General features: G+C 40.7%; 4 protein-coding genes across 4 annotated transcripts; 3 read left to right on the top strand and 1 right to left on the bottom strand.

Annotated features, from left to right (window-relative positions):
- The first annotated feature begins 4840 nt into the window (after positions 1-4840).
- Positions 4841-10676, top strand: LOC102699691 (ubiquitin carboxyl-terminal hydrolase 23). Its single transcript, XM_006655792.3, has 11 exons — positions 4841-5329; positions 5640-5754; positions 6459-6569; positions 6670-6842; positions 6944-7270; positions 7359-7484; positions 8079-8777; positions 8874-9002; positions 9158-9785; positions 9889-9982; positions 10136-10676. Exons 1-11 carry the CDS (start codon positions 5063-5065, stop codon positions 10302-10304), a joined length of 2838 nt encoding a protein of 945 aa, XP_006655855.3. The 5' UTR covers positions 4841-5062; the 3' UTR covers positions 10305-10676.
- Positions 10677-17488: 6812 nt separating this feature from the next.
- Positions 17489-18944, top strand: LOC121054674 (protein POLAR-like 1). Its single transcript, XM_040524868.1, has 3 exons — positions 17489-17909; positions 18003-18445; positions 18522-18944. The coding sequence occupies exons 1-3, from the start codon at positions 17489-17491 to the stop codon at positions 18942-18944; spliced, it is 1287 nt and encodes a 428-aa protein (XP_040380802.1).
- A 4685-nt stretch (positions 18945-23629) lies between these two features.
- LOC107304401 (putative nuclease HARBI1) lies at positions 23630-25971 on the top strand. Its single transcript, XM_015838369.2, has 2 exons — positions 23630-25021; positions 25125-25971. Exons 1-2 carry the CDS (start codon positions 24539-24541, stop codon positions 25830-25832), a joined length of 1191 nt encoding a protein of 396 aa, XP_015693855.1. The 5' UTR covers positions 23630-24538; the 3' UTR covers positions 25833-25971.
- A 57-nt stretch (positions 25972-26028) lies between these two features.
- On the bottom strand, positions 26029-27044 carry LOC102720611. The gene is made up of 2 exons (XM_006656648.3): positions 26690-27044; positions 26029-26609 (listed from the first exon to the last, which is right to left on the bottom strand). The coding sequence occupies exons 1-2, from the start codon at positions 27042-27044 to the stop codon at positions 26029-26031; spliced, it is 936 nt and encodes a 311-aa protein (XP_006656711.2).
- Between the last annotated feature and the right edge of the window lie 399 nt (positions 27045-27443).

Below are 27443 nucleotides of genomic sequence, written 5' to 3'. Positions count from 1 at the left end.
AAACAATCACCCCCATATGATATTTGTCTAAGCTTAAATACGTATTTGGCCTGAAATCTTCTTGGGATTTAATTTTAGATGTAAGTTACCAACCCGTTATTTCTTGCCGTCGATTTTTAAAACCAGACCAACAGCACCTGCAATATATTGCATGGTTATTTTGATTGACATTGTGGCATTTATGTCTATATAAACTTATGTTAGGTAAGTTAAATTATATAGACCTAAATAAATGGAATCCACAGTCTATGCTAGATTAAACAAATATGTTTCATGGCATTGTTTATCCAAAATGAAATTTTATCAGAAAATCCTTTTCTTGTCTCTTTATAAAAATGGAGTTTGCAATGAGTTTAGGGCTTTAGGCACTAAAAATGTAGTATTGTGAAAACACAAATGCCATGTTTGTTAAAAACATTTTTTTCTTTAAGAATGATCATGAGAATTGCCTGTGAAATTGTCAAAGTAAGATAGTAGGACTAAACATTTTTACATGGGCCCAACAATATGTGTAGCACCACAACAGCAAGATCAGTACACACGCACTAAGAGAAATGGAACTTAAGCACTAACGATGCGCCCAATTATATATGTGAATACTAGGATTTATGGTGCAAAATGATCTTTCTTATTTTCTAACGTTTCACATGGATTTGCATACTAATTATATTTTCTAACATGGCTTTTGGAAGTTGGAACATCTTTTTGGATTAGAAGACACCTTAGCAAACGGTACGTGCATATAGTACATTAATTGTTGTGCACATGAACCATCTTAGACCCTATTTGTTTTTATAATGTAATATAATTTACTGAGCTAAAGTACTGTTAACTATATTATTATACGCAAAATTACGTAATGGATGAAAATATGGCTAATTACTTTAAGTACCAATCTGAAAATGTGCTATTGATTTACCGGATTCTAGTAATTTGGGTTATAGATTATAATAAATTATCGTAATAATCTAATTGTTTATTTTTATATTTTTTTGATAATTTAGATTATAATAATTCTAAATTAAAACAAACATAGTCTTATCAAACTAAAGAAACGTGCATGTTGTGTTGCGCCTGCTTAATGCACCCAACCTAGACTGGTTTCAGTGCGTGCCGCATAGTACGGTACATCGACATATGAAGAGGTCAGACAGAATTACACAAGCACACGTTAGACTTGTACTATATAATTTGACCATACATGATTTTTTGCCAGGACAAGAGAGCAATACTACTTTACTTTTCATCGTGCAATGGACAAATACTCCTTCCCTTCTTAAATAGATAATATTAATTTTAGACGCCTAGGAATCTAATTAAATGCACTGATTCTTTTTTAAGATTCCGTATGCCAAAATGGCATCGGTGCAATAGCATAATAATACTTTCATTTAGTCATGTTTGAAAAAAAAATTCGTGATTATAGGGATAGAGAGGACAATTGTAATATGGTATCATTGCTGAGAGAAAAATGAAGGCGGGCAAATGAGTAGATTTCATTGTACTAGACGTTTGTTTGTTTAAAGACACTCTCGGTAAAAGAACTTCTAAAGCTAGTTTTTTTTAATGAAGGGGGTAATGGCCAACTACAGTCTGAAATCAAGTTTTAGGAATTTTCATATAGCCACACATTTTCCTATTATTGGAACGGTGCACTTTGAAGTGACTTTTGTTTAAATGAGAAATTGATCTATGGTGACCCATATTGATCTTCGGTTGGGCGCATGCTCTCTATTGGCCCAACCCACATGCTCCTCATGCCCCCTTACATGCACTATGTATTTGTTGCCGCACATAACGAGCCCGTTTTTGCTTATTCAATCTCTCATGATCTTTTGTTGCTATAAGTTAGGAAGTGAGAATAATCCACCCAGTGGCGAAGCTGCTTGAAGGAACCCCTTCAGAAAAATTTTTAACTAAAGTTTATGAATTTTCACCCTATATTCATTTCTTCAGCGTGGCACCCTCTCTATTTCGCTCTAGCTTTGCCCCTGAATCCACCTATTGTTTTTTTTTTAATTTTGCAAGAACCCATATTCACCCTCACTTTAGATGATATCTTGGTCCTTTTTTCTTTTCATATCGGTTTAAACTTTTGTGCCAACATCCCGGCTATGGGAGGCATGTTAGACGGATTGTCTTTGACTGGGGTCTCTCTCCATTGACCCGACATGTTGCCCTTATTGTCATGCTCTTCGCACCCATGTCACGCTTACCTCATGCACTGCCACACTTGCCGCAAGCGTTACATGTCGCCGCACATCATGCACCAGCCCCTTCTATCCAATCTCTCATGATCTCTTGTGTTGCTATAAATCACAAAGTGATATATGAAAGTCTTTGGCTATGTATGTCGTGATTCTATCAATGCAATATTCTTGTGATCATTTGCAATACTAAATATTTCCTCCGTTTCATTTTTAGACTTGTCTAGATTTATTTGTGTACTAATGGATCTAGACACATATACAAAATATATACATGGATACATAGATAAATCTACACAAATCTAACAAGTCTTATAATATGGAACATGGAACAGATGGAGCAGTATTTTCATGACCGCAAGACCAAAAAATGATCTTGCTTTATTTTACGGTGGGAATATAACTTCCCGCTTCTATACCAATTAATGACACGCAATCATTTATGAACATCTAGATTCAAGCATTGGATGTAGTTATGCATCAACTACTCTGCACAACATAAATATTACTTTCCCTACATGTGTTTCTTATTGTCTAAACCAATAAGGTGAAATATTAGGATATGACAAGAGATTTAGTTGTTTGCGGGTGGCAAACAGTTGAGGGTAATGCAATTTATCTAGTATTTACATTTGAAATCTCTATTTTAATGTAGACTAAGGGTGAGTTGAGAAGGAGGGAAATAAGAAGATGACAAACAAAACGAGTTGATTTATCAGCACATGATTAATTAATTATTAACCATTTTAAACTAAAAATTAATCAATATGATTTTAAAGCAACTTTACTATAGATTTTTTTCTACAAAAATAAATCGTTTATCATTTCGATAGTGGTGCCTATGGAAAATGGGTGAATTTTTCTCTCTCTATGCCTTTCTCTTGAAAGCACCCTAACTCACATTTGAGTAGAAAGAACCATGATATTCATGCATAGAGTTCAGCTTGAATAAGCTATGGAACTAAACTGTCGCCTAAAACCCCATTTAACAATACCAAAGCTTGAGCTTGAAAATAAAAAGACCCAACCACTATATTTTAAAGGATAACAACAACGACAACGATGAATCACTATATTCAAACATGCAACATCACCATTTTCTTATACTTGTAAGACAAAATTTAAATTCTAAAACTTAATTTTAGAGTTAATTTTAAGGTTTTTTTTATCGTAGTTTATTTTTCAGACTTTGCTTTTAAAGTGCTAAGAATGTGTATATAAAAGTTTTACTTATAAATTATTTTTTATTCATCAATAAGTTGTTTTGCTTATGCTTCATATAAGCCAAAAATAAGGTTGATAGAGTTTGGCTCGAAGAAGCTCTACAATGTACACTTTTGCACACAAAAAAGCCTATTTAGGGAAACCTGACCAAAACTGAAGTGAGCTTGTGCTCCAACAAAAGGCTGAAGAACAATAGTTAAAACAATGCACGGTATAAAAATCAGCATTTGTAATTTACAGGCATAATAACAATCTACATTACGACAAGAAAAAAAAAAGAGACAGAGATACTATAGAATGGAACAAAACGAGAGATGCTGGAGGATTGGTCTCACAAGTTCTGATTCTAGCTACATATATAACTAGAAGACTTCTGATTCTAGCTATATAACTAGAAGACATGCGACCCAAATTGATCATTTTTGACAAAAGCTGTGATGGAAACCCACCAGGATGTCCAACATTTATACCAATTTATACACATGAAACAAAAATAATATAGGGCTAATCCAAATCTATTCAGTTTTGTTTGTCCAATCAAGCCCGCGTTCTTTTACACAGATTATTATCAACTTTTGCACACACATTTTACTGAACTGCTAAACAATATGTTTTTATAAAAAAAATTTACATAAAAGTTCATTATCTCACCTTTATAAAATACTTTTAAATTTACAATAGTTAATTATGTCATTTATACCATTAAATACCTATCACAAAATTATATAATGATTCTTGTTTCATCCATCATCAACAAACACAAAAGAACACAGGTTTTGTTTAGTTCCTAAAAAGTTTTCCAAAAACATCACATCGAATTTTTAGACATTTAAATTAAGCATTAAATATAGACGAAACAAAAAACTAATTGCACAGTTATGAGAGAAATCTTGAGACGAATCTTTTGAGCCTAATTTATTCATGATTAGCCATAAGTGCTACGGTAACCAACATGTGTTAATGACGACTTAATTAGATCAAAAGATTCGTCTCGCGATTTTTAGCCAAGTTGTAAAATTCATTTTTTCATTCATGTTTAAAAACTTCTTCCGACATACGCCAAATATTCAATGTAACCCATCCTCCAAAAAATAATTGTGGGAACTGAACAGGGCCACAACCCAAAAAAAAAAAAACGAGTACAAGGGCTCCATGGGCTCACGGCGACACGGCCCGTAGGCCACACACGCGTTTGACCGAAACCCAGCCACATCCACTCCCCACACGGCTCACGGCCACACTCCGCTCCGGCCCCACCGGGCAGAGGCGCCATCGAGCACGTGCTCCACGGATCCAACGTCCCAGATCACCCCGCCTCTCCCTCCCATCCAATCCCAGCCGTCCGCTCGCTAGGGGTATAGGGTTTATAGCTCCCCCTCCCCGCCTCCTCCTCCCCCTCTCTTCCGGCCCGCAGCTCGAGCGGCGGCCGAGCGAAACGAAAAAAAAAAAGGAAAAAAAAACCTCCGATTACCACACGCACGAATCCCGTATCGATCGAGCCCGCGAGATCTTAATCCCCAAAAATCGCCGAAAATTTTTTTGGCGAGGGGTGGTGTTGATCGTCTGATCCCCCTCGTCTCCCGGTGCCCCCTCTGCGGTGGAGTTTTTTGGTTTCCGCGGAAACCCTAGAAATGGCGGAGGTTGAGGTCGAGGTTTCGGTGGCGGCGGCGGCGGCGGAGGGGGTGCTGCACCGGAGGATCGAGTTCCACCTCGCGAGGAGGCCGCACGCCGCGGTGGCGGTCGGGGGAGGCGGGTTCCGGATGGAGACGCTGAACCCCGACGCTGCTGATAGGGCGGCGGCGGGGGGCGAGGGGGAGGTGAGGAGGGCGGAGAAGGGGGAGGCGGTCGGCGGGTTGGATCCGGAGCTCAGCGTCGCCAGGATCTACCTCGGGAGAATTGTGAGTACTACGCCGAGTTGGGATTTTGATAGGAAGGCTCGGTTCTTAGAGCCGCGATTTCGGTAGGGGTTTTGGTTGTAGAGCTGCAATGCTGTGGTGTTTTACCACGGAAGCTGTCGATTTGGGCTTTATGGCATGAGATAGCTTGCTGTTCTTTATCGTAGTTATCAAAAGTGTAGTATCTGACGCACAGGCTCGCGTTTATCTGGGGTTTGTCCGGTAGTATGGTGGGCACTGGGCAGTGATTTGGTGTTTATTCTGTGATTTCCCTTTCGTGGTTCTGAAGTTGGAGTGCTTTGGTGTCCTGTAGGGTGCTGGCCTGCAAAATCTTGGGAACACTTGCTACCTCAACTCGGTTCTGCAATGCCTGACGTACACGGAACCATTCGTGGCCTATTTGCAGAGCGGGAAACACAAGTCTTCATGTAAGTATTGTTACGGTTTTCAACCAGACGATTTGACATGTTGTATGACATGGCAATGGTACAATGCTGCTTCTGGGCATGTAAATTTCACACTTAGTAGTAATTGAACTGAAATGGACCGTCTTTTATTGCTTATGGTAAGTTTAGCACGTTCCTTGAAACCAAGTTATATGACTGAATGCTCAAGCCATGCTGATACCCTTGGCTAATAATTATGTAATAATTGTATGGTTACCCTAGATAATGATACCTCCTAGATTGCAATAGAGACTAAAATTGTTCCATTTTACAGCACTGCACAATTTACCATTTCTTTAGGTTGAATCTTGATTAATCCATAAGTAGGTATGGTCCATCAGGAAATTCTTGGAAAATGTCACTCTACTTCAAATTTTAGACCCATTAGTTGTGGGAAAGAATAAAGCACTTCGACAAATAGATTAAGTGAATTAAAAAAAGAGAATCCTGCTTGTAAAGAGTAGCTACCTTGGTCTTCAGTTGAACACTATATGAAGTTTCAAGTATGAACTGATTGTATCTGTTCTAGGATGAACCAATATTTCTTACTGTGTAACATGTTTTGTTTTTGTTTGAATGAAGTGTATGCATGTTTTCTGTGATCTGTCATGTTGAAATAAGCATAGAGAAATATTCAATTTTTGTGGCAAGACATTTATGTTGCTAATTCTTTCCTCCTTTTTAAGGTCGTACTGCTGGATTTTGTGCGCTATGTGCTCTTCAAAATCACGTTAAGACTGCTCTACAGTCAACGGGAAAAATAGTGACACCATCACAGATTGTCAAGAACTTGCGTTGTATCCTTTAATGTTCTTTAGATTAATTGAATACCTATTGTGATTTTGGACTTCTATTTTTATAAAACTATTGGAATTGGAGTCTTTGACTACAAGATAGGCATTTCCCGTGGTTTCCGCAACTCAAGGCAGGAGGATGCACACGAGTTAATGGTTAATTTACTTGAATCCATGCATAAATGTTGTCTACCTTCTGGGGTACCAAGTGAGTCTCCTAGTGCATATGAGAAGAGCTTAGTTCACAAAATATTCGGTGGCCGTCTAAGAAGTCAGGTATGATCTGTACATTGCTCAGTAAGACTGAAGCTGGCAATTTTATAAGGGAAGATCCAATTTCATAGTCATCACCGCTTGGCTATGTATATGTGCTCCAGGTGAAATGCACACAGTGCTCACATTGTTCCAACAAATTTGATCCTTTCTTGGATCTCAGCCTTGATATTGCGAGGGCCACGACTCTGGTGAGAGCACTTCAAAATTTCACTGAGGACGAACTACTAGATGGGGGAGAAAAGCAATATCAGTGCCAACGCTGCAGGAAAAAGGTTGTAGCAAAGAAAAAATTTACAATCGATAAGGCTCCATATGTTCTGACAATTCATCTGAAGCGCTTTAGCCCTTTTAACCCTCGTGAAAAGATTGACAAAAAGGTAGATTTTCAACCAATGCTAGACTTGAAGCCATTTATCAGCGACTCTAAAGTGAGTAATGTTTTTAGGATTTTTAAAATTTACCCATTTGAAGCAGATTCTGTTTTATGTTTTTAATTCATTGTTGTTGTCTGTGTAGGGCACAGATTATAAATACAGCCTTTATGGTGTTTTGGTTCATGCTGGTTGGAACACTCAGTCAGGCCATTATTTTTGCTTCGTTCGAACTTCCAGTGGAATGTGGCACAACCTTGATGATAACCAGGTCTAGTATGATTTGCCATCACATGAAGCTTTACTAATTCATTTTTAGTTGATAATGATGATCTTAACTTAAAAATTCATGTGATGACCATGAAATCAATACTTCTCAAAATTGCCAACACTTTTTTAGTTCCTTTTAACAAGAAAAAACCTGATATTCAAAACCTAGCTCATCAACATCAAGTTCGTTGTTCTGAATTTATCTTGTACAATGTACATATAGCTTTTTAAAATTGCAGTTGCACTCGCATTGAGTTAGTCATGTAATTATTGAAGCTTCTCTTTTCAGCATTAATGGCTCAGTGGCCACAATCTTCTAACATCATGTTATCTATATGCATTCTTGGGGTCAAGTTAGAATTGTATCATTGCCTTCATATCAAAACCTTCTGTTAGCTGCTTAATTGGCTATTCTGTTGTAATCTTGCCATATGCATGTGAGTTAGTTCAATGATTATGATTGGACTGTCCTGTCTTTTTGGGGTGTATTATCATTGACTGATGAGAGTGCATAGCGGATGCTACTTTATACCCCTGTTCTACTTCAGCAGCCTTTAATTTGCCTTGTACTAATCCTTGTGGACATCAACTTCAGGTACGCCAAGTCCGTGAGGCAGATGTATTGAAACAGAAAGCATATATGTTATTTTATGTACGTGACACAGTTGGGAATTCGATGCCACGCAAAGATAGTAGCACTGCCAATATGCCAGCGAAAAAAACAATGCCTGAAAGGATCTCAGGTCCAAATGGTCTTATCCAAAGTGGTGTGATGGAAGCAAAATTGAATGATTCCTCTTCTACTTACAGAGATAAGAGGTTGCACAGCATAAGCAATGGGAACTCAAGCATTATGAACAAGACTTCAGCAGACTATTGTTCAAAGAATGATGGTAAAACTGAAGCTCCTGGAGCCCCAGAAAACAAGGACCTGGCTTCCAGACAGAAAGCTCTTGCACCTCAAATTGATGACGCTACCTTGTCCGCTCAACCTAAGCATATTGCTTCCACTGGCCCTAGAGGGACATCTTTGTCAGACCAGTCTGCATCTCTGATACATGTGATTGGTAAACAAGCAATGGCTCTGGTTCCGTCACAGGAAGTGCAACCAAAGTCTGATGGGTTATCTACTGATTCAGGACACAAGACTGTTACCTCTTCAGTGGCTAATGGTGATGCAACATTGTCAAAGCAGGATAACCAAACATCCCCACATCACAAAACATTTTCTAAACTAGCTTCCCATGTAAATGGCACAGACACAGGGCTTGCTGCACAAATATTCCCAACTAAGGTATGCTGTATGCTTACGGAGTTACGGTGGTTGCTGCTGATTTATTGGTAATATTGCTATTACTGTGTTTCTTATTTTATCAATTCATCATTACAGGATGCTATTGTTTCAAACAGTGTTGTGCTACCTAGTATCAGGGGTCCAATTTACAATGAGAAAGTATGTGGGTTGCAGAAATCCATCAAGCAAGATGACGAAACAGTGAAGGAAATTCCTTTGAACAAGGTATGGTACCTTACCCTTTTTGTCCCTTTTGGGTGGTGAAGTGTGGTCATTATCCCATATAATTCTGCAGGCTTGTGTGATTGACTCCATAAGCCTCCACCATTTCACTACATAGTTGATCTTTTTAATTTTTGTTTTATGTTGCTTTTGTGCAGAACAACATAGTGTCAGAACTTGAACAAGACAACTCTAGAAAACAGGCCAGCTCTGAAGTGTCCATGAAGGTTGTTGCAGATGACTCTTGCAATGTTTGTATAATGAAAAGGGTGGATTTGAAGTCAAAGAAACTTGTGAGATATCCAGTTATGAACATGTGGCTTCGGCCCAGACAACTTTTGCTACATTCAGCAAAGGTACAAAAGAAAAGGAAACACAATAGAACTAGTAGAAGATGGCCTGCAGTTTGTGAGGACATGGCAAATGTCGCTTCTTCAGGACCTTCAGGTAACACAAGCGAGCAGCAGCCATCAACATCGGCAACTGTGCCGTCTGAAACCGTGCAATGTACTCTCAGAGGGTGGAAACGTTCCTATGATAGTGCCACTCCTAAAAATTATGATCAGTTGCAAACGAGCGAGCAGCAGGTTGTTGGAACAGTTGCTCGTAGTGACAAACTTAACTTGGACAAGAGAAACAGTATTAGTGAATCCGTTACCACTGCTGAGCTTCTGAAGTTGGGTCCAAGCTCTTCTGCAAACCAGAAATATTCAAGGAACAATGCGGATGCAACATTGGGAGCTCCCCAGCACTTTAGTGTTACAAGGGAATTGACCGAAGTTACTGGTTAGTTCCATCTCTTCACTGTCTTCACTTGCTCATGCTTTACAAATTTGCTATTTTGTCATCAATTTTAAACCGCAATATCCGTGACTTTTGGCCTTTTCAGTTCCACGCTGGGATGATGTTGCTGTGCCAAATACTGAGGCAAGAGAATCAAAATGTTCTGAGAGCAAGAGCATTGGATATGTTTTAGATGAATGGTTAGCTATTTTTAATTTCTTGTCATGCATCCAATTGCTGTCCTGTGATGTTTAACAATTTCCAAGTTTCTGGTTGAATTTAAGTAGTCAACAATCTCATTAGGGAAATAAAAAACTGTACTGACCCTACTATTCACTGTCGTCTCTTTCCAGGGATGAGGAGTATGACCGTGGGAAGGCAAAGAAAATCAGACAATCAAAGGAAGACTACGGTGGACCGAATCCCTTCCAGGAGGAGGCCAACTTTATCTCACAGAGAACCATGAAACAGAGAAGTTATCAAGCCAGATCCTTGAACAAACATGCTAATGCTAGAAGATGACAATGACCTGAGAAGCAGACGGTGTTGTAGTAGCAGTGTAGCACCCATTTTTGAAGAATTAATTTGTTCGTTTCGCCGTGTTGCATTTTCAACATTCCGGAGAAACAGCCACTGGGCTGGACATGCATTCACCTGCTGTTTTCGCCATGCCGTATCTAATTAACAGTTTGGACAAACAGATGTATTCAATTGTAATTGGATTGTTGTAGTAAAATCAAGTTGGACAATACTACCGCCATTCCAAATAACCTTCTGGTTCCACTACCCTGGCGAAATTACTCTTGCAGTAGAAACATAGCCTGTGTAATATACAATGCTGTAATTTGCGTGATGTGACACGCTTAATCTGAGCACTGTTGCAAACAGAAGCAAAACCGTATGACTCGTTAAAACAATGTTGGCTACCTGGGCCAACCTAAGGGCGTGTGTAATGGCGTTGGCGTACAAGTCAGCTCCCAAACCTGGACGCTGTCTTGGCGAGGAGCAACACCTCGACCCGGCAGTTATTACGTTTTAACGGATAGTGATACTGATGACATTACCCTCTTTGGTCCCCGGGAAATGTGTAATGTGAATCCCTTCCTTGAGCAAGTTCAATAACATAGCTAACTACTGACTGTAATTCATCTAAGCTAATTTAACAATAGTTACCTACAAAGCACTAACACATGTCATATACCCTAAGCGTTTTGAAGCCCGTACTGCAACTGGCTATAAATTAATAGTTCACTGGTTTTTCTTTTTTCTTTTTTCTTTAAAATATGTTTATAATCAGCTTATAGCATGCTACTGTACCTGCTCTTCTTCAGAAGTTAAAAGAGCTGGGAGAGCGTGATGTATGGCCTGATGAATGATGAATGTTTGCGTGATCTCATCTGGCGCCGTCATTGTTCATGTTGGGCCAACGTGGCACATGGAAACTGCTGTTGCATTCGGACATCGAGTAAATGGTACTGCTCATTAACACTGTTATTGACGTTTTTGGGAAAAAAGGTTATGTCTAATTATTTTAAGTATCAGTAACATTTAAAATATATAGTTTAGAAATAATAGAACATGATGTCTAGATTAGTCTTAACAGGTACTTTTATGAAATTAAATATTACTTGTTTTTGCATGAGCATCATAATTGAAAGTTATAGTAAAAAATATGTTTGAGAACAACGACAACTATGAAACCAAAGGGAGCTGTAGACTGTAGTACCTATTTTGCTTGAAAATGGTGCTTCATATTACTTTTAAGTTTTGCCATTTGGGTTAATTATGTACTCCGTTTTCTCGGGGGAAAAAAAAGATCCCACAAGATTACAACGCTCGAGCTAGGAGTACTGAACAATAAACCGTTGTGATATTATGATAGTATTGGATATTACAAGACATACCATCCTTTTGTTTTTAACCTCGGTATTTAAGAAAGTATCGATGACCTTATTTTTAAAAATTTAATAGAATTTTGTTCTAAGCGTTAATAACCGGAGGGGGTATGCACCAATAAGGAAGAAAAAATATGATATTGTTGGACATTACAAGACATACCATTTTCTTCGTTTTTAACATCAGTATTTAAGAAATTATCAATGACCACACGTTTAATATTTTTAACAGAATTTTGTTCCGAGCGTTACAGCTGGAGGGAGTATGCACCAAGGAAGAAAATTTATGATAGTATTGGGCATTGCAAGACATGCCATTTTTTCGTTTTTAACATCAGTATTTAAGAAATTATCTATGACCATACTTTTAAAAGTTCACCAGAATTTTGTTACAGGCGTTACAGCCGGAGGGAGTATGCACCAAGAAGGTGAAAATTAACTAACATGCAAAGTCTTCCAGATGATAGATTGTTTGAAAGAAGCCAGCTATGAAATTTCAAGAGGTTGCTGACCAGTGAAGGTTTCCCGTCAAGGACCCCGTTAATTAATTAAGAGATTTTTTTCCATACTTAAGAAGATATATCACTATTTTCTATGTAAAGTTTGGTAACATAAAAAACAGTGGTACCTTCCGATAACTTCTTAAGGAGAAGGATAGTAAAATTGCTCATTAATTAAAGATTCCGGATTCCCCAATCCTAATTGCTGATTCTCTCGGAACTTAACTTCTTGTCTACGTATTAATGCAACACGGCCTCCACATGTGTTCGTGTTTGCAAGTATATGATATAACGTACGTTCATTGCACGGACTCCTACGTATCCCCATCCTGGATACACACATTTGAATTGTGGTGTTTGCATTAAGTTGCAGTCAATTTTCAACTCGCATAGATAATTAAACGACCCAATAATTGGAAACACCCGTGGAATTCAATTCCATCGAAATTGAGTGCGTCGTAGATTACCAACGGATCAGCCGGCGGTGCTAGCTTTTTAAAAACAACCAATTGTAGTATATCAATCACATGTTTATGTATTGGAATGTGCGTATATATCTACGAAGATAGGCTACCTCCATACATAGCCAGGAGAAATTGATTATTTTAACATGGATCTGTAGAAAAAGAAAACGCTTTTTAACTAACCGTTTGAATTTTATTTTATTTTCTTGGGGAACTGGTTTTTGCCCTTTGGGGGTGAGAAGGAATGCTCACGGGTCAAATAACACTTTATACGAGGAGCTTTTTTAATATTTTTAAAAAATATTTCGATATATCACATTTTTTATATAAAAAGATAACACCTTATGATATTAATTTTTTTTCGTATCTCAAGATAATTCTCAATGGTTATATGAGAGGGCGAGAGAATGGAAGATTACACCTAAATAGTTATAAGATAGGATATATATTTGATTCACTTAACACATTTACGTCCATTCATGATATAAATGGTTGGGAATCCCGCATGGTATATACCACCGGACAACCATATCATCGAGCTGCCTCGCGACAAGCAGAGCCTGTGCAAGAGATCGATCGACATAATGGGGATTGCGTGCGTGGATGCATGCGTACGTACCGCATGCATGCGTGTAGGATACGTACGTACGCACACGCACATGGCTCGGCGAGCGAGCGAGCGAGCGTATTAAAGCCGCGCCCCCAACCCGTGCCGCGGCTGCCTGCGTCGATCCGTCCCTCCCCACTAAATGTGCTGCTCACGCGTTCCCTATGACCACGCACGCACGCATCCTCCTCCTCCACAGTTACAGTTTCTCCTCTTCCTTTTTACGTGCGACGATCGGTCTCCGAATCGGTTCACCGGTTGGTGTTCGCGCGGACGGCGCAAGCGGAAAATCGTGGGGGATTCGGGCGAGAACCACGTGATCTTCGTGCGCGCGCGCGCGGTGGAAACCGGGGCGGGCGGGGGGGCCGTGCTGCGGTGCAGGTGCAGCAACGGGGGAGGTGATGGGATGAGATGAGACGAGACGAGACGAGGCGATGGAAACATGCGTGGGATCGGGGAGTTTTCGTGAAATTTGAACGGCTGTGGGGTGCGGATGGGGGTTGCACGTAGTACGGGGCCGTGGTTTTTCGGGGGTGGTACGTACGTAGTACGTGGGTATGAGTGGCGCCCATGTTGGCGATGCTGTGCTATGCTAGCCAGGGAGCGGACGCTGGGCGCGTAGGATGCAGGAAGGATGGGAGGTTGGTGCTGCTACCCTGCATGCACGTTCTAGCTAGTACCTCTGACACCGTGTAACTTTGTCACGCTCCAAGACAAATTTAGCATCTACTCCCGCAAAACCAGTTTTGGATGTAGACATTCGCTCCATCTCATCTACTTATAAGTCAAATTTTAAATTTTTAATTTTAAATTTTAAGTTGATTTGAGTTTTTTTACTGAAGTATATTTTATATTCTTGTTTCTTAGATCGCTAAGAATATGAAAGTTTTATTTACAATATATTTTTTGTTTGCAAATATGATGTCTTGTTTTTTTTATATATATAAAAAAGCCAAATATTCGCCCTCCTTAATTTTTAAGATAATGCAAATGTTTAGAATCCATGGGCTCTGCCATAGCCTGTAAATACCAGAGTAGCTTAATTTATTGTTTCCAACAATTTTCCTATGAAGATTTTGAATTGTCGGTCCTTAGAGGATGGGGAGACAAAGTAAAATATGTGAGGCACTTACGTGACTGTTTATTTTTTTGTTATAAATACGATCCACAAATTTCAATCACTCTTAGACGGTCTATATCATAACTGATGGCTCCTCTACCATCCTAGAAGCCACCATCCTCCTCACCTCCTAACCTGTGGAGATGTCATGTCCCTAACATCGGCTCCTATCCACCACCTTGCTCTATCCATGTGACTTTAGGGTTGCCATGGACATCTCGCTACCCGCCCATATCTAACTATGAAATATTTACCCATAAATCCTTTGTCGAAGTTCAGACTCTGACCACTGCCACCAAGTGAAAGTCATCGTTGCGCTATTGCCATAGCTAGTGAGCCTTCCATTCACAAACCCCAGCTGCCTCATTTTCCCTGGCTATAGGTCGAAGAAGACTGTTTGGCTATACATCCAACAGCCATGGTACATTGGTAGCAATTCCTAATATTTATATATATGGTGTCTCTACTCAATTGTACACACCCTCCTCAGGTTGACACATGGCTCCCGACAACCAAAATTTAAAATTTAATTTTGGAGTACATTTTGCAGTTCATTGACCATGGTTTATTTTACTATATTTGTTTTTGAATCATTATCGATAATTATATAAAAGTTTTATCTATAAATTATCTTTTATTTGCATATAAGTTGTTTAACTTTTTCTCCCAAAAAGTGAAACGGTCGGAATCAACAATAATGTTCAAGTAGATTATGAAAAAAAACAACCACAGATTAAACCTACACGTTGAACACATGCGACAGTTGAATACCGACATTATTAGCTAGTCTATGTTCCTAAACAACCTGCAAATTAAACCTATGCATGTACGTACTACACTAACTAACTAACTAACTAACTAAAACTGAATACATTCACTTGTGTTTAGTTTAGGCAAATCAGTACTGTAAGCTAGGCACTGACATAGTTACAGGATCGTGTGTTCGTATACATATATACACGACAAGCTGGTTAATTAATACGTACGTACTGTTGAAGATTCTAATCTCTGACCAAACAATAAACCTCTCATGCTTGTTGAAGCTGCACTGCTGCAGTACGTACGTAACAGTATATAATTTTGAATCCAAGAGTCAAATAATCCGTTTCTACTACTCTCTACAAGACTCCTACTTGTACGTACTAGTGCCGTTCATGGGGTTCCATTTAATTCTTCAGTTTGATTTTTTTTTCTTCTTCTTCACATCGTAATTAATCGCCGGTGTTAGTACTAATGAGAGCAATTTAATTTGGTGATATATACCACATGTGTTGGACTAAACCGTACGTGTTCGATTGTCTCCTGGTTATGCTTGCAAATTACCGCAGTTTTGCAACTCAAGGTTAATTTACGATATCATGGCGTTGGCAGTAACATATTTGAATTATTTTAAAATTTTGCCGTTGGATGTTACCAAGATTTTGATCGGCGTGTCAGACGGCGAGCAGGTACGCAATATATATATTTCAGATGAATTTGATGGAAATTAATTCTGGAAATCATCTGCATTCCAAATGCACCTGAAAAGGCAGGAACTTTGTATCGATTTAATTGCAAACAAAAACCAGACAAAGTTTGAGTGAAAGAGAATTAAGCTCAACATGCATGGTGGGCTGCACAAATCACAATGATGCCAGCTTTCAAACCAAAAGAGTTGAGAGTTCAGTTATTCCATCTCAAAATACGCCGTAATTTTGATTTGATTAGCACCCACCTTACCTATCCTAGTAAGGCGCACAAATCAACTGGCTAAACCTCATCAACATCAAGGGTGTTCAAATACAAAAACATTCATGAATTGGATCACGCAATCAACTACTAATTAGATTTCAGGTCATTCCTAGTGGAACATTCAATTTGTATGTTTTCAATAATATCATGTAAGCAACAAGACATTTTATTAATGATTTAAATAGCCGATACATGTTCCAAAGTCAGTATATGCAAGAGATAAGTTGTATTGAAAACAATGTAAAGAGAGTTCCATCTATATGGAACCTATTTTAACTCTCTACATTAACCCCTTATCACAATTTAATGAGAATGGATTAAGTCATTAGTATATAATTAATGAAGTATCAACTATTTTGAACTTAAAAAATAGATTAATATGATTTTTAAGTAGCTCTTATATATTTTTTCTTAAAAAGACATAATACTTTTCTGGGTCTCAAACAACTACTACCTCCATCCTATGATAATTTTATTTTTCAATTTGTATGTGACTATGTCCAACCGTCTAACTACTCGTCTTATTTTAAAAATTTATTAAATACTTAGAAAAATTAGTCACGTATAAAGTATTATTTATGTTTACCATCTAGTAACAATAAAAATATTAATCGCAAAAAAATTTTAAATAAGACAAATAGTCAAAACATTATATTTAAAAACTAAAAAATAAACTTAATATGAGACGGAGACGGTAGAAGACAGTATTTGTTCCACCATCCGATCCTCTGATCTGACGGCTCAGGGCACATAGTTCCATCTCCCGATGAAGATCCTGCCAACCTAGCTGCTGCACTGCAGCTGCTCTTCTTCAAGAAGACGACGACGCAACGCAGTGCAGCACTGCACCGGCGTGTGGTGTACTGCGCCTATTCTATTCTCACTACCACTACTAGTAGTAGCTTCGAATCCCCTGCCGGTGCAGCCCTGCCCCTGCTCTGCCGGCCGGCCGGCGGCGGATGTGGCAGGCGCCAGTTGGTCAGTAAAGTTGCAGGAATTCACAGAATGACAGTGCCCCTTTTTGAAACGCAAAAGGTAAAAATGGAAGCTTTTGTACCAGCTTCTTCCCTGTTCAGCCCAACATGGGTTGCTCGCGCCCGGAGTTAATTCCCCCTCCCTGGGACCATCGCCGTTAGCGTTTGATCCTTTGATGCAAGCAAGCTTCCAAAATGATCGTATTGATTAGTCGTATTAGTAGTAACGCACAAGCATTTAATCCCTTTGTTTTTTTGAAAAAGAGATTGGAAAGATTTGAACTTGCTTCAATGGCGCGAGGCTGCCGCGCGTTCTTGGCGGGGGCTATAAATATGGGAGGCTTTCTTCTCGCAGTGGGAGAATTCGAGTTGCTCTGTTTTGACGCTTGCTTGATCGTGCTCAGCGACGGTGGCAATGGAGGGTTCAACGAGAGGTGGTGGTGGTGGTGGTGGAAGGGCGGGGACGGAGGCGCTGCCTCTGCCTCCGCCGCCGCGCCTCGCGGCGGTGTCGTCGCCGTCGCCGGCGGCGTCCATCAGGGCTCACCTCGCCAGAGCCGCAGGTGCGGGTGGCGGGCTTGAGAGCTGCCAGTCGCCGCGGTCGCTGCTGTCGCGTCTCCTGCAGCGAGGGGATGGCGGGAGTGGAGGGAAGTTTGGGTGCCGGGTGCGGCTCCCGCGGCGGTACAGCTCCACCTCCGCCGCCGGAGGCGGCAGGGACGACGCGAAGGACAGTGCCTCCGAGCAGGACGTCCCTGCCAGGGTGAAGGTGGTCGGGAGGGCGCCGGAGCTCTCGCTCGAGACGCCGCGGAGTTCTTGCACGCTCGACGAGGGGAGAAATGGTAATTCGGATGGAAATTTCACTGGAATTCTCGCGAACTGATTTGCGAGAATTGACGCTGAAATCGATCGAGTTGGTGATGAAAATTCTGCAGGGAAGAAGAAGCCGGAGGAGGAGATCATGTCGATGAACCTTGGACTCGGCGCGAGCTTGGTGCTGCTCCTGTCCAAGGGCGCGGTCGAGCTGAACAAGATGGTGGAGCTCCGAGTGCAGATGGAGGCGCTCGTGTCGGAGATCAGGAAGGAGACGCAGAGCAAGAAGCAGGACTCTGCCTCGGCCGCCGCCGCCGCCGCCGTAGCCGCCGGTTCCAGTTCGCAAGAATCCGACGGCCGCAGCATCACCGCCGTGAAGGACCCCATCGCCCGTGCGGCCGTCTCCGATGACGCAATGTCCAACTGCTCCGGCGGAGGCGGAGGCGGTGGACGCGCCGCCGTCGTGATGCACCGGATGGAGGCTGAGCTCCAGGTCGAGCTGAACCGCTTGCAGTGCGCTGCCGGGCACGGCGAGAATCGTGCCGCTCCCATGCACGGACTCGAGGTACTTACGTTCCGCCGCCCGTACATGTCGCGAGCACGTAAGGTTGCTGATGGTGATGCGCGTATGCCGGCGACAGTTGCCGTTGCTGCAGGTGAAGACGACGAAGAGCAACGTGTCGGACAGCCCGCCGAGGAGCTGCGTCGCCGACGAGGACGAGGACGACGACGTGGCAGAAGGCGGGAACGCCGGAGAGGCGGTCGAGGAAGACGACGAGGAGGAGGAAGAGTACGACGAGGAGGAGGAGGAGGAGTACGACGCCGGTGGCGGCGGGGACAAGAGCCCGCCGCACGGCGGCGTGTCGGCGCGGGCGCTGGAGCGGCGGCTGTACGAGCTGCTGCAGAAGCGGCAGCAGGAGCGCATCGTGGAGCTGGAGGCCGCGCTGGACAGCACCCAGCGCCGCCTCCACGAGAAGGAGCGCGAGGTCGTCTGGTGGCGCGACGCCGCCAAGCTCGTCACCCACCGCCGCGACGAGTCCTCCCGCCGCTTCGCCAGATCGTAGCAGCAGCTCGCCAGTAATGGCGGCAGCAAGCACGCACGCACAGTACGTCAGTACGGTGTCAGGTCGGTGTGGGCGCCGCCGCGCCGCGCCACGCCACGCCGGTGACTCTTTGGCGCGCGCGCGCAGAAAATGGCGGGAAGTGAGCGGTTGACGAGTGGGTCAGGGTGCGAGTGTGACTGTGCGCGCGGTGTAAATTGTGTAGTGATCCTGCTGCTGTCTCTGCGGCTTTTCAGAAAATTTTCCAGCGAATCCAATGCAATCCAATCCAATCGCGACGCATTCATGAGTCTACTTGCATGCTGTTTCTGCTCTTGTGATTGCAATTTTTGCTTGCCATTCATGATGCTCGCAACTGATCGTTCATGTTGCCCAATGTTTACTGAAACTTTTTGTTGATGACACGTAATTTCCCGGTGTGATTTGTGGCACTGATCATCAGCAATTCCGCGGATTAGTTCTAAATTCAAAAATGCTTTACTTAATGACACAGAATTTTTCCATTTCAAAAATGCTAATACAATTTTTTTCAGTGTGCTTTGTTGCACAGAATCACGCTGATCATCTGCAGCTCGTGGACGTGTTCTAAATTCAGGGAGGGAAACATTAATCCGGGACCAGATGAACCGAACATTATCGGCAGCAGTAACGGTCTGTCTGAATTCTGATCGAATTTACTTGCAGGCTGCAGTTTGCAGACGCCATCAGTACACTGCGGCTGCATTAACACAGCAGGCTATACTACTGCTCCTTGCAGCGATCGAAGAGGGCAAACTGGCGTTGTGAAAAAAAACTGAAAATTCAGACAGCTGCAGTGAACAGTGCAGCAGTAAGAACACGGGGGTAGAATAGAAGGTTTGAGCAGAGCAGAGCAGTGGCAGGCAGCGCGTGCAAAGCTGAAATGTTCAGGCAAATTTTGGGATGGAATCTCTGGAAAAAATTTAGAGAGCAGTACGAGTGCTTCAGCGAGTTTGCAGGTTTGATTTTTGGATTTCTCGTTTCAAGTTTTCTGGTCCAGCTGCATTACGGTGGGCACAGTGCCAGGCTCTAGATTTTCGAGGTACAGTTTGGGACATGGCGGCCCAAAACTGTAATTTGGATTCAGCAGTACTACTTTAAATATCTGGATTCAAACTTCAGGGAGCTGTACCCTGCAGAGCAATCCCAGGTATGAAATTCATATCAGACGTTCGCATGAAAATTTATGATAGATGTTCTATTTAACTGAACGTTATACTTCCTACCTCTATCCCACAAACACTTTATTTTTAACTCATCTCGTATATACCAACATAAGCTTAAAAGGTTAAATTTAACTTACACAAGTTATAACAAAAAGACCAAATAAAACTCCCAAGTAGTATACTCATGTTTTTTTACAGCCTGCAGAGTTTAAATTTGGATCTGAATTGTGCAGTGATGTATCATATATTAATTTTCCTTGTAGATTTTTTCTAGTTTTTTCACAACTATTTAGATATTATGCAAGAAACGACTTAATATATTTCTGAGCGATTAAAAGTTAAAACACTTTCTCACGTAGCTAGTACTTTTTCGGTGATTCAGTTATCATCTATTACACGGTTGAAAACCAAATATTTTGTTGTGTTACATGTTGTATAGATTCAGGCAGAGAATTTTGCAGCGACGTTCTTGTACGATGTTCAAGTTGACAAGACTCACATGGCTCTTTCTTGAATCTTGATTCAGTAACATTTGTTGTGCATCTGTTTGGCCAGCTTTAGATTCTCACAAACAGCTGTTTGGTAGCCAGCTTCTGAGAATCTGGAAAAACTCCTAAACTCAGCATCTCCAGCTTCCAGATTCTTAGCTCATTTTTCAGAATTTGTAACTAATTCTCAGAAGACGTAGACCATTTGGGGATAGTTTATGGTAGAAACAGCTTTTCGAAGAAGCTCTCTCCCAAACATAGTAGAGCATGTCGGCATTTTGAATCGATCTTCCTGATATGTTGAGCAATACATAAGCAAGTTGCTCCGGTTGAACGCAAGGGCGTATAGCTCAGGTGGGGCCATGACTAGTCTTATTTTGGCCCAGAGACCTAAGCCGCTATGTAGTTATTCGGTGTGAAAAACATAGTAATATATTAGTACATTATTAATTATACTATTAACGTAGTAACAAATTAATTATTAATTTTCTAACAACTTTTCTATAGTTTTTTAAAAATATTTTACAAACAACCGTGCGAAAAACAAAAAAAATCGGTAGGAGGGAAAGAACTCGGCCCTAGCGGGTCACCCAAATTCACGGCCCACAAGACGAAATGGGCCCAAATCACACCTAGGTTTTCCTCACGAGCCGTCGCGGTACGCGCCGCTGCCGCCGCCGCCTCCGCCCCGCCCGTTGCCGGCGACGAACGCCGCAGGGCGCAGGTTATCATAGCCCAGGCTGCAGCCTCTCCCCTCCCCTCCGTGCGCCGAAGAGCCTCTCCCGCCCTAGATCGGCAGCCGCCGCCGCACGCCAGGTGCCGGCCAAGTCCCCTCGGCCCGCGCCCCCGCCAGCTGCCCCCCTTGCTCGTCTGCTCGCACTCACCGATTGTTGCCTTCAGGTAATTATTTGGCTTTTGCCTCATTGTGTATTTGTCGATTTTTTTTTGTGTATAGGTTTAATTTGTGGTGCGAGATTAGTCTTCTTTCTGTAACTGTCAATTTAGAACTTAATAAATGGTTTTTTATGTATTATTTATATTGCTTTACATAAGCATGGTCTGCATGAGTATTAAAAATCATTTTCTATGTGATTTTGCTGTCTTCTAATTTGATTGCAAACCATCGGTAGTTTCATAAGTTAGCTCCCAGAGCGCTCCATTTCTGGATCTCCCACTTGTTTTCTCAGATGGTGTTTGGAGATTAGTTTTGATTAACTTTTATGAACATAGGCATTTTCAAGATGGGCAGCGAGGACACAAAAGATATGCTGAAAAGTGTGGACTGGAAAACAGTTGGTGGTGCAGTGACTAATGACTCAAGCCAACCGGTTGTTAAAAAGCGTCTCCCAAAGAAAATCAGACAAGTTCCTGATTGCTATTTTCTGCCTCGGCGATCTTGGCCTTCTGCATTGGCAATCTATGGGGCTGCATGTGCTGCTGGAGTTGGTGCAGGGATGCTGCTTGAGGTTTGGATAAACAAAAAGATCAAAGGTGCATTCTCTTTTTCTTTGATAGCATGGAGAGCACTCCACGTTCTTGCAACTTTACTGTTTTCTTGAAAATTTATGGCAGTGGATTATAACTACTCTAATCTTGTGCGTTTGGACTATACAATTAAAAGTATATGACACTTTTTTTCTTTGTTGCTTGTATATTTTTCACATATACTTACCCTTCTTACTGCTGATGCAGAGGATAGTGCCATAATCTGGGAGATGGGCAAATGATTTGAATTGCGCTGTGATTTGTGAACCTTGTTTTGCCTACTGCTGAAGAGCTCTCCTTGTTCTCATGTTCAGCTGCTAAAGCTACATCTCAGAAATAATCCTAGCTCTCTACTGTTTCAGATTATCTTTTGACCCCCAGACAAAGTAAACTGTCCTTTCTAATGTAAGTTTGCACTGCCTTATATCTGCATTTCTGTTTTCATTGTGAATGCTAGCACAACAGAATAACAGGAAGCATGAAAAGTAACGGTGTTCTAGAATGAGATATTTCTGTTTGGCAGTATCAGTAGTCCAGAAGAAGATCACGCGAATTGAGGTATCTTATTAGTGAATGATAAATTTAGTATTAGCTATTGCAAACTTAGAAAATGGATTAATATAATTCTTTATAACAACTTTTAGATAGTTTTTTTGGTAGAAAACATCAGTTTGGGAAATGTGCTCACGGGTAATGAGTAAGTTTTCTTTCCTCTCTCCCTAACGAATGCAGATTGATTGTGTGCATAGTGGTAGTGACATGCTGCGATGGAAATATCAAAGTCATGAGTACTGATTGGAGCATCTTTGATTCCTTTTCATGGTGATAATTTGATAAAATCCTGTCTTTCATGCGTGAAAAAATTGGCAGGAATCCTGCCTTCCTTAGCATTCAGTCTTTCTAACAAACTGTAACAAAAGGCTGAATAGCGAAAACATCACAGCAACACAAGAAAATCTGTTAATTTTCCATTTGTAAAGTATTGATTTCCACTTGCTACTTGATACGGCACTCACCTAGTTGAAAGTTGGATTTTCTCTTTCACAGAAAAGCTACTAGTACAAAGCAGTGAAGACTATCCTATCTTGCTTTTTTTTTTTAGGACTTTCCAACCTACAAAGTGCTGCTTTGTTCTCTAGTTTGTATTCTTTTATTCTCCTATTACTACACCTGCTCGATTTTTTTTTTCTAAAACAAAGCCAAAGTTCTTGTTTCTGCATCAGGTCCGTGTAAGCTGCACTTGCAAAAATAAGGCTATTCAAGATAACAGTATCCGTTCGGTTTCTCACCTGGTAGTGATTATCTGACCTGATTAACTTGATTCTACGAGCTCACGAGTGATCATAGGGACACTTGTTTCTTGTAGGCTGTCCAGTATGAGCTCCATGAGCGCTACAACTTACAAGCTAACTGGTTATTACAGGGGCACCTGTCCCTTTTAGGCTGCCCAGTATATGAGCTACATGAGATTTTTTTTTCTCAAGATCTGTTTGGCATGGCTAATTGGCTATATAACTCTTAAATTCTAAGTAGCAAACGGATTTTATAGATTAAAATGAAGTGATTTAATCTCTACCTTTTGTCTAATAAGTATTAAAAAAATGCCTCACTCTAATAGCTAGTTGATCTACTCTAGCTTGAGTTAGAACAAAGAAAGAACCTGAAAGTCAAAATCTGGAGTTGTGCCAAACAGTCGTGGTAAGCTTTCCCAGTTCCATGCAAGAGGGTGAACAATTAGAGCAGTCTCAACGTTCCACGCGGGATGATTTTATTACAGACTTAAACAGATTGCCACGTAGGACTTATAATATATAGTAAGGCTTTAGCGAAGAAATAGCACCTCATCTTTTCGTTTATGTTTATGCTTATGCTTATATGCTAAAACTTCAATTTTCAACCTTAAATTTGAAGTATGTTTTTAGGCCCTATTCGTTTCACGGGAATACAAATTCATAGGGATAGGAAAAGTGGAGGATTAGGAAGAAACATGCACTTCAATCCTATAGGAAACCAAACCTCAGGAATTCAAAAGCAAAGTGCATTCGGATCCATCCAAAGGAAAAATATAGGAACATTCTGCTACTTGAAGAAATATATTATTTTTTAAAGTTTGAATTAGCTAGCAACCGTTGAGCATGTCTACCTCAACTAGCCGTTAGTAGTACATTTCAAGTTCATAATATAAATAGCTCCAGGGCTTGTATCAGGTAGCACCGTTCACTTCACTTTCTCTTTCTGTTTGCTCATCAAAAGAAGCTTGCTTGCATCATTTTTGGAGAATTAGCTTGCTCATCATTTAGCCAACACAGTTATACATCATCACTTGCTCCTGGAACAATAAGGTTAGCACTTGTTCAAGTTGTGCAATAAAATCGTTAGTTTTCATAGGAAATGTTATGATTTTTACTCTCTTATATTGATTTATTTACTTCCAGACACAATGTATCCAAGCTACCGACGTAGGTCAAATAGTGACGATGAGTTCATTCATTTTGTTTTGCCTACCTTGGAAAATTCAACACAATCATCTTCTACTAGGAGATCAATGCACACATCAAAACTTTCAGGGGGTTGTCGTGTTCATGAGATTTTAACTGGACATGAAAGATTATGTAAAAGGAACTTTCGCATGGAAGTTGGCATTTTTCATGCACTAGTCGACAAGTTGCGTGAGAAAGGGTACCTAGCTAACACAATATATGTTTCAGTGGAAGAGCAAGTTGCTATATTCTTGTATGCAGTAGCAAAAAATGCAACCAATGAAACACTTCAAGATTGGTTTCAGCATAGCCCAGACACAATACATCGATATTTCAAAGCAGTGTTGAATGCAATAACAAATCTTACATCTGTCTACATTCGTGCACCTTCCCTGCATCCACATCCAATCTTGAGCAAGCCACAGTTTTACCCCTTTTTTAAGGTATGACCACTTGTTAAGTTGTTCTGGTTTTAAAATTTGAATGGCATAAATTTTCATGAACTGGAGAAAAGTTTCAAACAATGGCGTGCCTTTTTTTCTGCAGAATTGCATTGGTGCTATAGATGTTACTCACATCCCTATGAAACTTCCATTGGATGAGCAAGAGCCATACAGAAATAGGAAGCAAACAATCTCACAAAATTGTATGGTTGCTTGTGATTTTGATTTGAAGTTTGTGCATATACATCCTGGATGGGAGGGGTCAGCTTCAGATGCAAGGGTTTTGCATGATGCACTTAACCATGGTTTTGAAGTTCCAAATGGTAAATTTTATCTTGTAGATGCTGGTTATGCAAATACACCTCAATTTCTAGCTCCATATCGTGGTACTAGGTATCATTTAAAAGAACAAGGAAGAGCTCGCCAAAGGCCACAAAATTATAAGGAATTATTTAATCTTCGACATGCTCAACTTCGGAATCATGTTGAGAGAATTATTGGCATCTACAAAATGAGATTTCCTATACTAAAAGTGGCTTCACATTTTCCAAAAGAAAAACAGGTTGACATATCTGTGGCTTGTGCTGTTCTACATAACTTTATACGCCTATACAATGGAGATATGACTTGGCCTAGTAATGCTACCATGGATATTGATCAAGAGCAGATTATTGATGTGCCAGATGGAGACCATAACTATCAGGATGATATAAATGCATTTAATTTCTCTAGGGAAGCAGGAAATCAAATGCGAGATGACATAGCACGACAAATGTGGGATCAGTACATATCCCGAAGGACTTCAAGATAGGAATATATTGATATGGCATGCAAGTTCTATTACCGTCCATGTATACTACGAATATTACTGTTCTACTGCATTATATAACAATTCTTTTTTTTCCCTGACCAAAATATGCTAACCACCAAATGACCAAAATATGCTAACCACCACATGCCCAAAATATTGCTAACCTGACCAAAAGATATTTGTTCTAATAGTAATACTAATAATTTGGGTTGCTCCGTGCAATCTCCCTTCTAATCCATGCCAATTTTAGTGCATCACTAGAATATGACAAGAAAACTTCCCTGTTATTTGTTGATTGGAATATATCTGATGACATCAGAATGTCACTTGTTTGTAGACCATCCAAGCCTTCAAGAGTTGTGATGCACTTGTTAATACTGTAGGGATCATCTAGTTTCCTCTCTTCAATAGCTGCAAATCGATTTATTTCTTCCTGCTTCAATTGTAGGTATCTCTCATGAAATCCATCAGTTGGTTCAGTAGGACTTGTCTTCTGTCTTTTTGCACATTTACTAGGCTTTTCTGGACAAGGTTGTTTGCAGGTTGGTGTAGACTTCATGTGTTGCATTGGTGTTGATGACCGGTGGGCAACATCCAAATTTGTATCCTCAGTTTCTTTTTTATCAAATAAATCCAAACCAGGTTCACCTGGACCTTGTAAATTAGGTGATGGACTGTGGCAAGCATCAGTACTTTCATCAATAGAGATGAATGCATCATGTGTCTTGCTTGCATAATAGTCTATACCACGACGAGTCCTTCCTTCAGCATAACGGCCTATATCATATTGAGCACAAATTAGAAATATAGAAAAGAACATGATGCCGAAGAGACAAGGCACTATGGCTTTCACTAACCATCGTAAAGTGTAGATAATTCATCAAAGTATGGGTAAGACTTGTCTTTCCATTGGAGGGGTTCCTTGTTGTTGTTGCGAGCAGCAAACGTGGCCCAAACACTCTCAGGTGCATCTAACATCATTCTCTCACTATCCCATCCAAAGCCACTTTCAGCTAACAAATCCTTAACACTTCGATATTCCTTCTTCAAATCTTGCTCTTTTTGCTTGACTTGGTTAACAGTATATGATAGACTAAACTTGTTATTTAATTGAGAAGCAATACTTGTCCATGCATCCTTGCTCCATGCATTGTGTGTTCGATAACCAGGTACATCATGATCTTTCAACAGCTGAATAAGAAATGACCTCATTTGGTGATTCCATTTAGCTCTACCACAAGTGCTTGTGGTACCTAAAGCAGCTGACAACATGTCCATATTTAGTTACAATAGTCCTACTAACTAGTAAGAAACTAGCATATGTACTAAACATGTAAACAATACCTGTTTGTTCAGAAGGCAGCGAGGACAAATGATCAGCTCCAACACTACTACATCCTTGCGAATGTGAATGATGTCCTCGTTGCACATAGTTTTGATGATTAGTCATCTGCAGTTGACCAAAAAATTTCCCTTTTTATTGTTATCGATTCATAGAAACTAGCTAAGTGATAATATAGACTGTTTGGATTGAAAAGTTGGAGCATGGGCAGTCAGAACAAGAACAATTTCTCATATTTGCTACATAAATCTGACTTGAGGGTTAAATTT

Source organism: Oryza brachyantha, chromosome 6 (genome assembly GCF_000231095.2).
Source record: "Oryza brachyantha chromosome 6, ObraRS2, whole genome shotgun sequence".
NCBI classification, from domain to species: domain Eukaryota; kingdom Viridiplantae; phylum Streptophyta; class Magnoliopsida; order Poales; family Poaceae; genus Oryza; species Oryza brachyantha.
The sequence above is the reverse complement of the archived record's forward strand: the minus strand, read 5'-3'. Positions and strand labels throughout refer to the sequence as shown.

Bases quoted from the DNA above. Each gene is read 5' to 3' on its own strand.
- LOC107304401 (XM_015838369.2), top strand. From the start codon at position 24,539: ATGTATCCAAGCTACCGACGTAGGTCAAATAGTGACGATGAGTTCATT. The intron at 25,022-25,124 runs GTATGACCACTT...TTTTTTCTGCAG, and splicing joins AGTTTTACCCCTTTTTTAAG to AATTGCATTGGTGCTATAGA.
- LOC102699691 (XM_006655792.3), top strand. From the start codon at position 5,063: ATGGCGGAGGTTGAGGTCGAGGTTTCGGTGGCGGCGGCGGCGGCGGAG. The intron at 6,570-6,669 runs GTATCCTTTAAT...ACTACAAGATAG, and splicing joins GATTGTCAAGAACTTGCGTT to GCATTTCCCGTGGTTTCCGC. The intron at 7,271-7,358 runs GTGAGTAATGTT...TTGTCTGTGTAG, and splicing joins CATTTATCAGCGACTCTAAA to GGCACAGATTATAAATACAG.
- LOC102720611 (XM_006656648.3), bottom strand. From the start codon at position 27,044: ATGAGGTCATTTCTTATTCAGCTGTTGAAAGATCATGATGTACCTGGT. The intron at 26,610-26,689 runs GTTAGTGAAAGC...AATATGATATAG, and splicing joins ATTATCTACACTTTACGATG to GCCGTTATGCTGAAGGAAGG.
- LOC121054674 (XM_040524868.1), top strand. From the start codon at position 17,489: ATGGAGGGTTCAACGAGAGGTGGTGGTGGTGGTGGTGGAAGGGCGGGG. The intron at 17,910-18,002 runs GTAATTCGGATG...AAAATTCTGCAG, and splicing joins GCTCGACGAGGGGAGAAATG to GGAAGAAGAAGCCGGAGGAG. The intron at 18,446-18,521 runs GTACTTACGTTC...TGCCGGCGACAG, and splicing joins CTCCCATGCACGGACTCGAG to TTGCCGTTGCTGCAGGTGAA.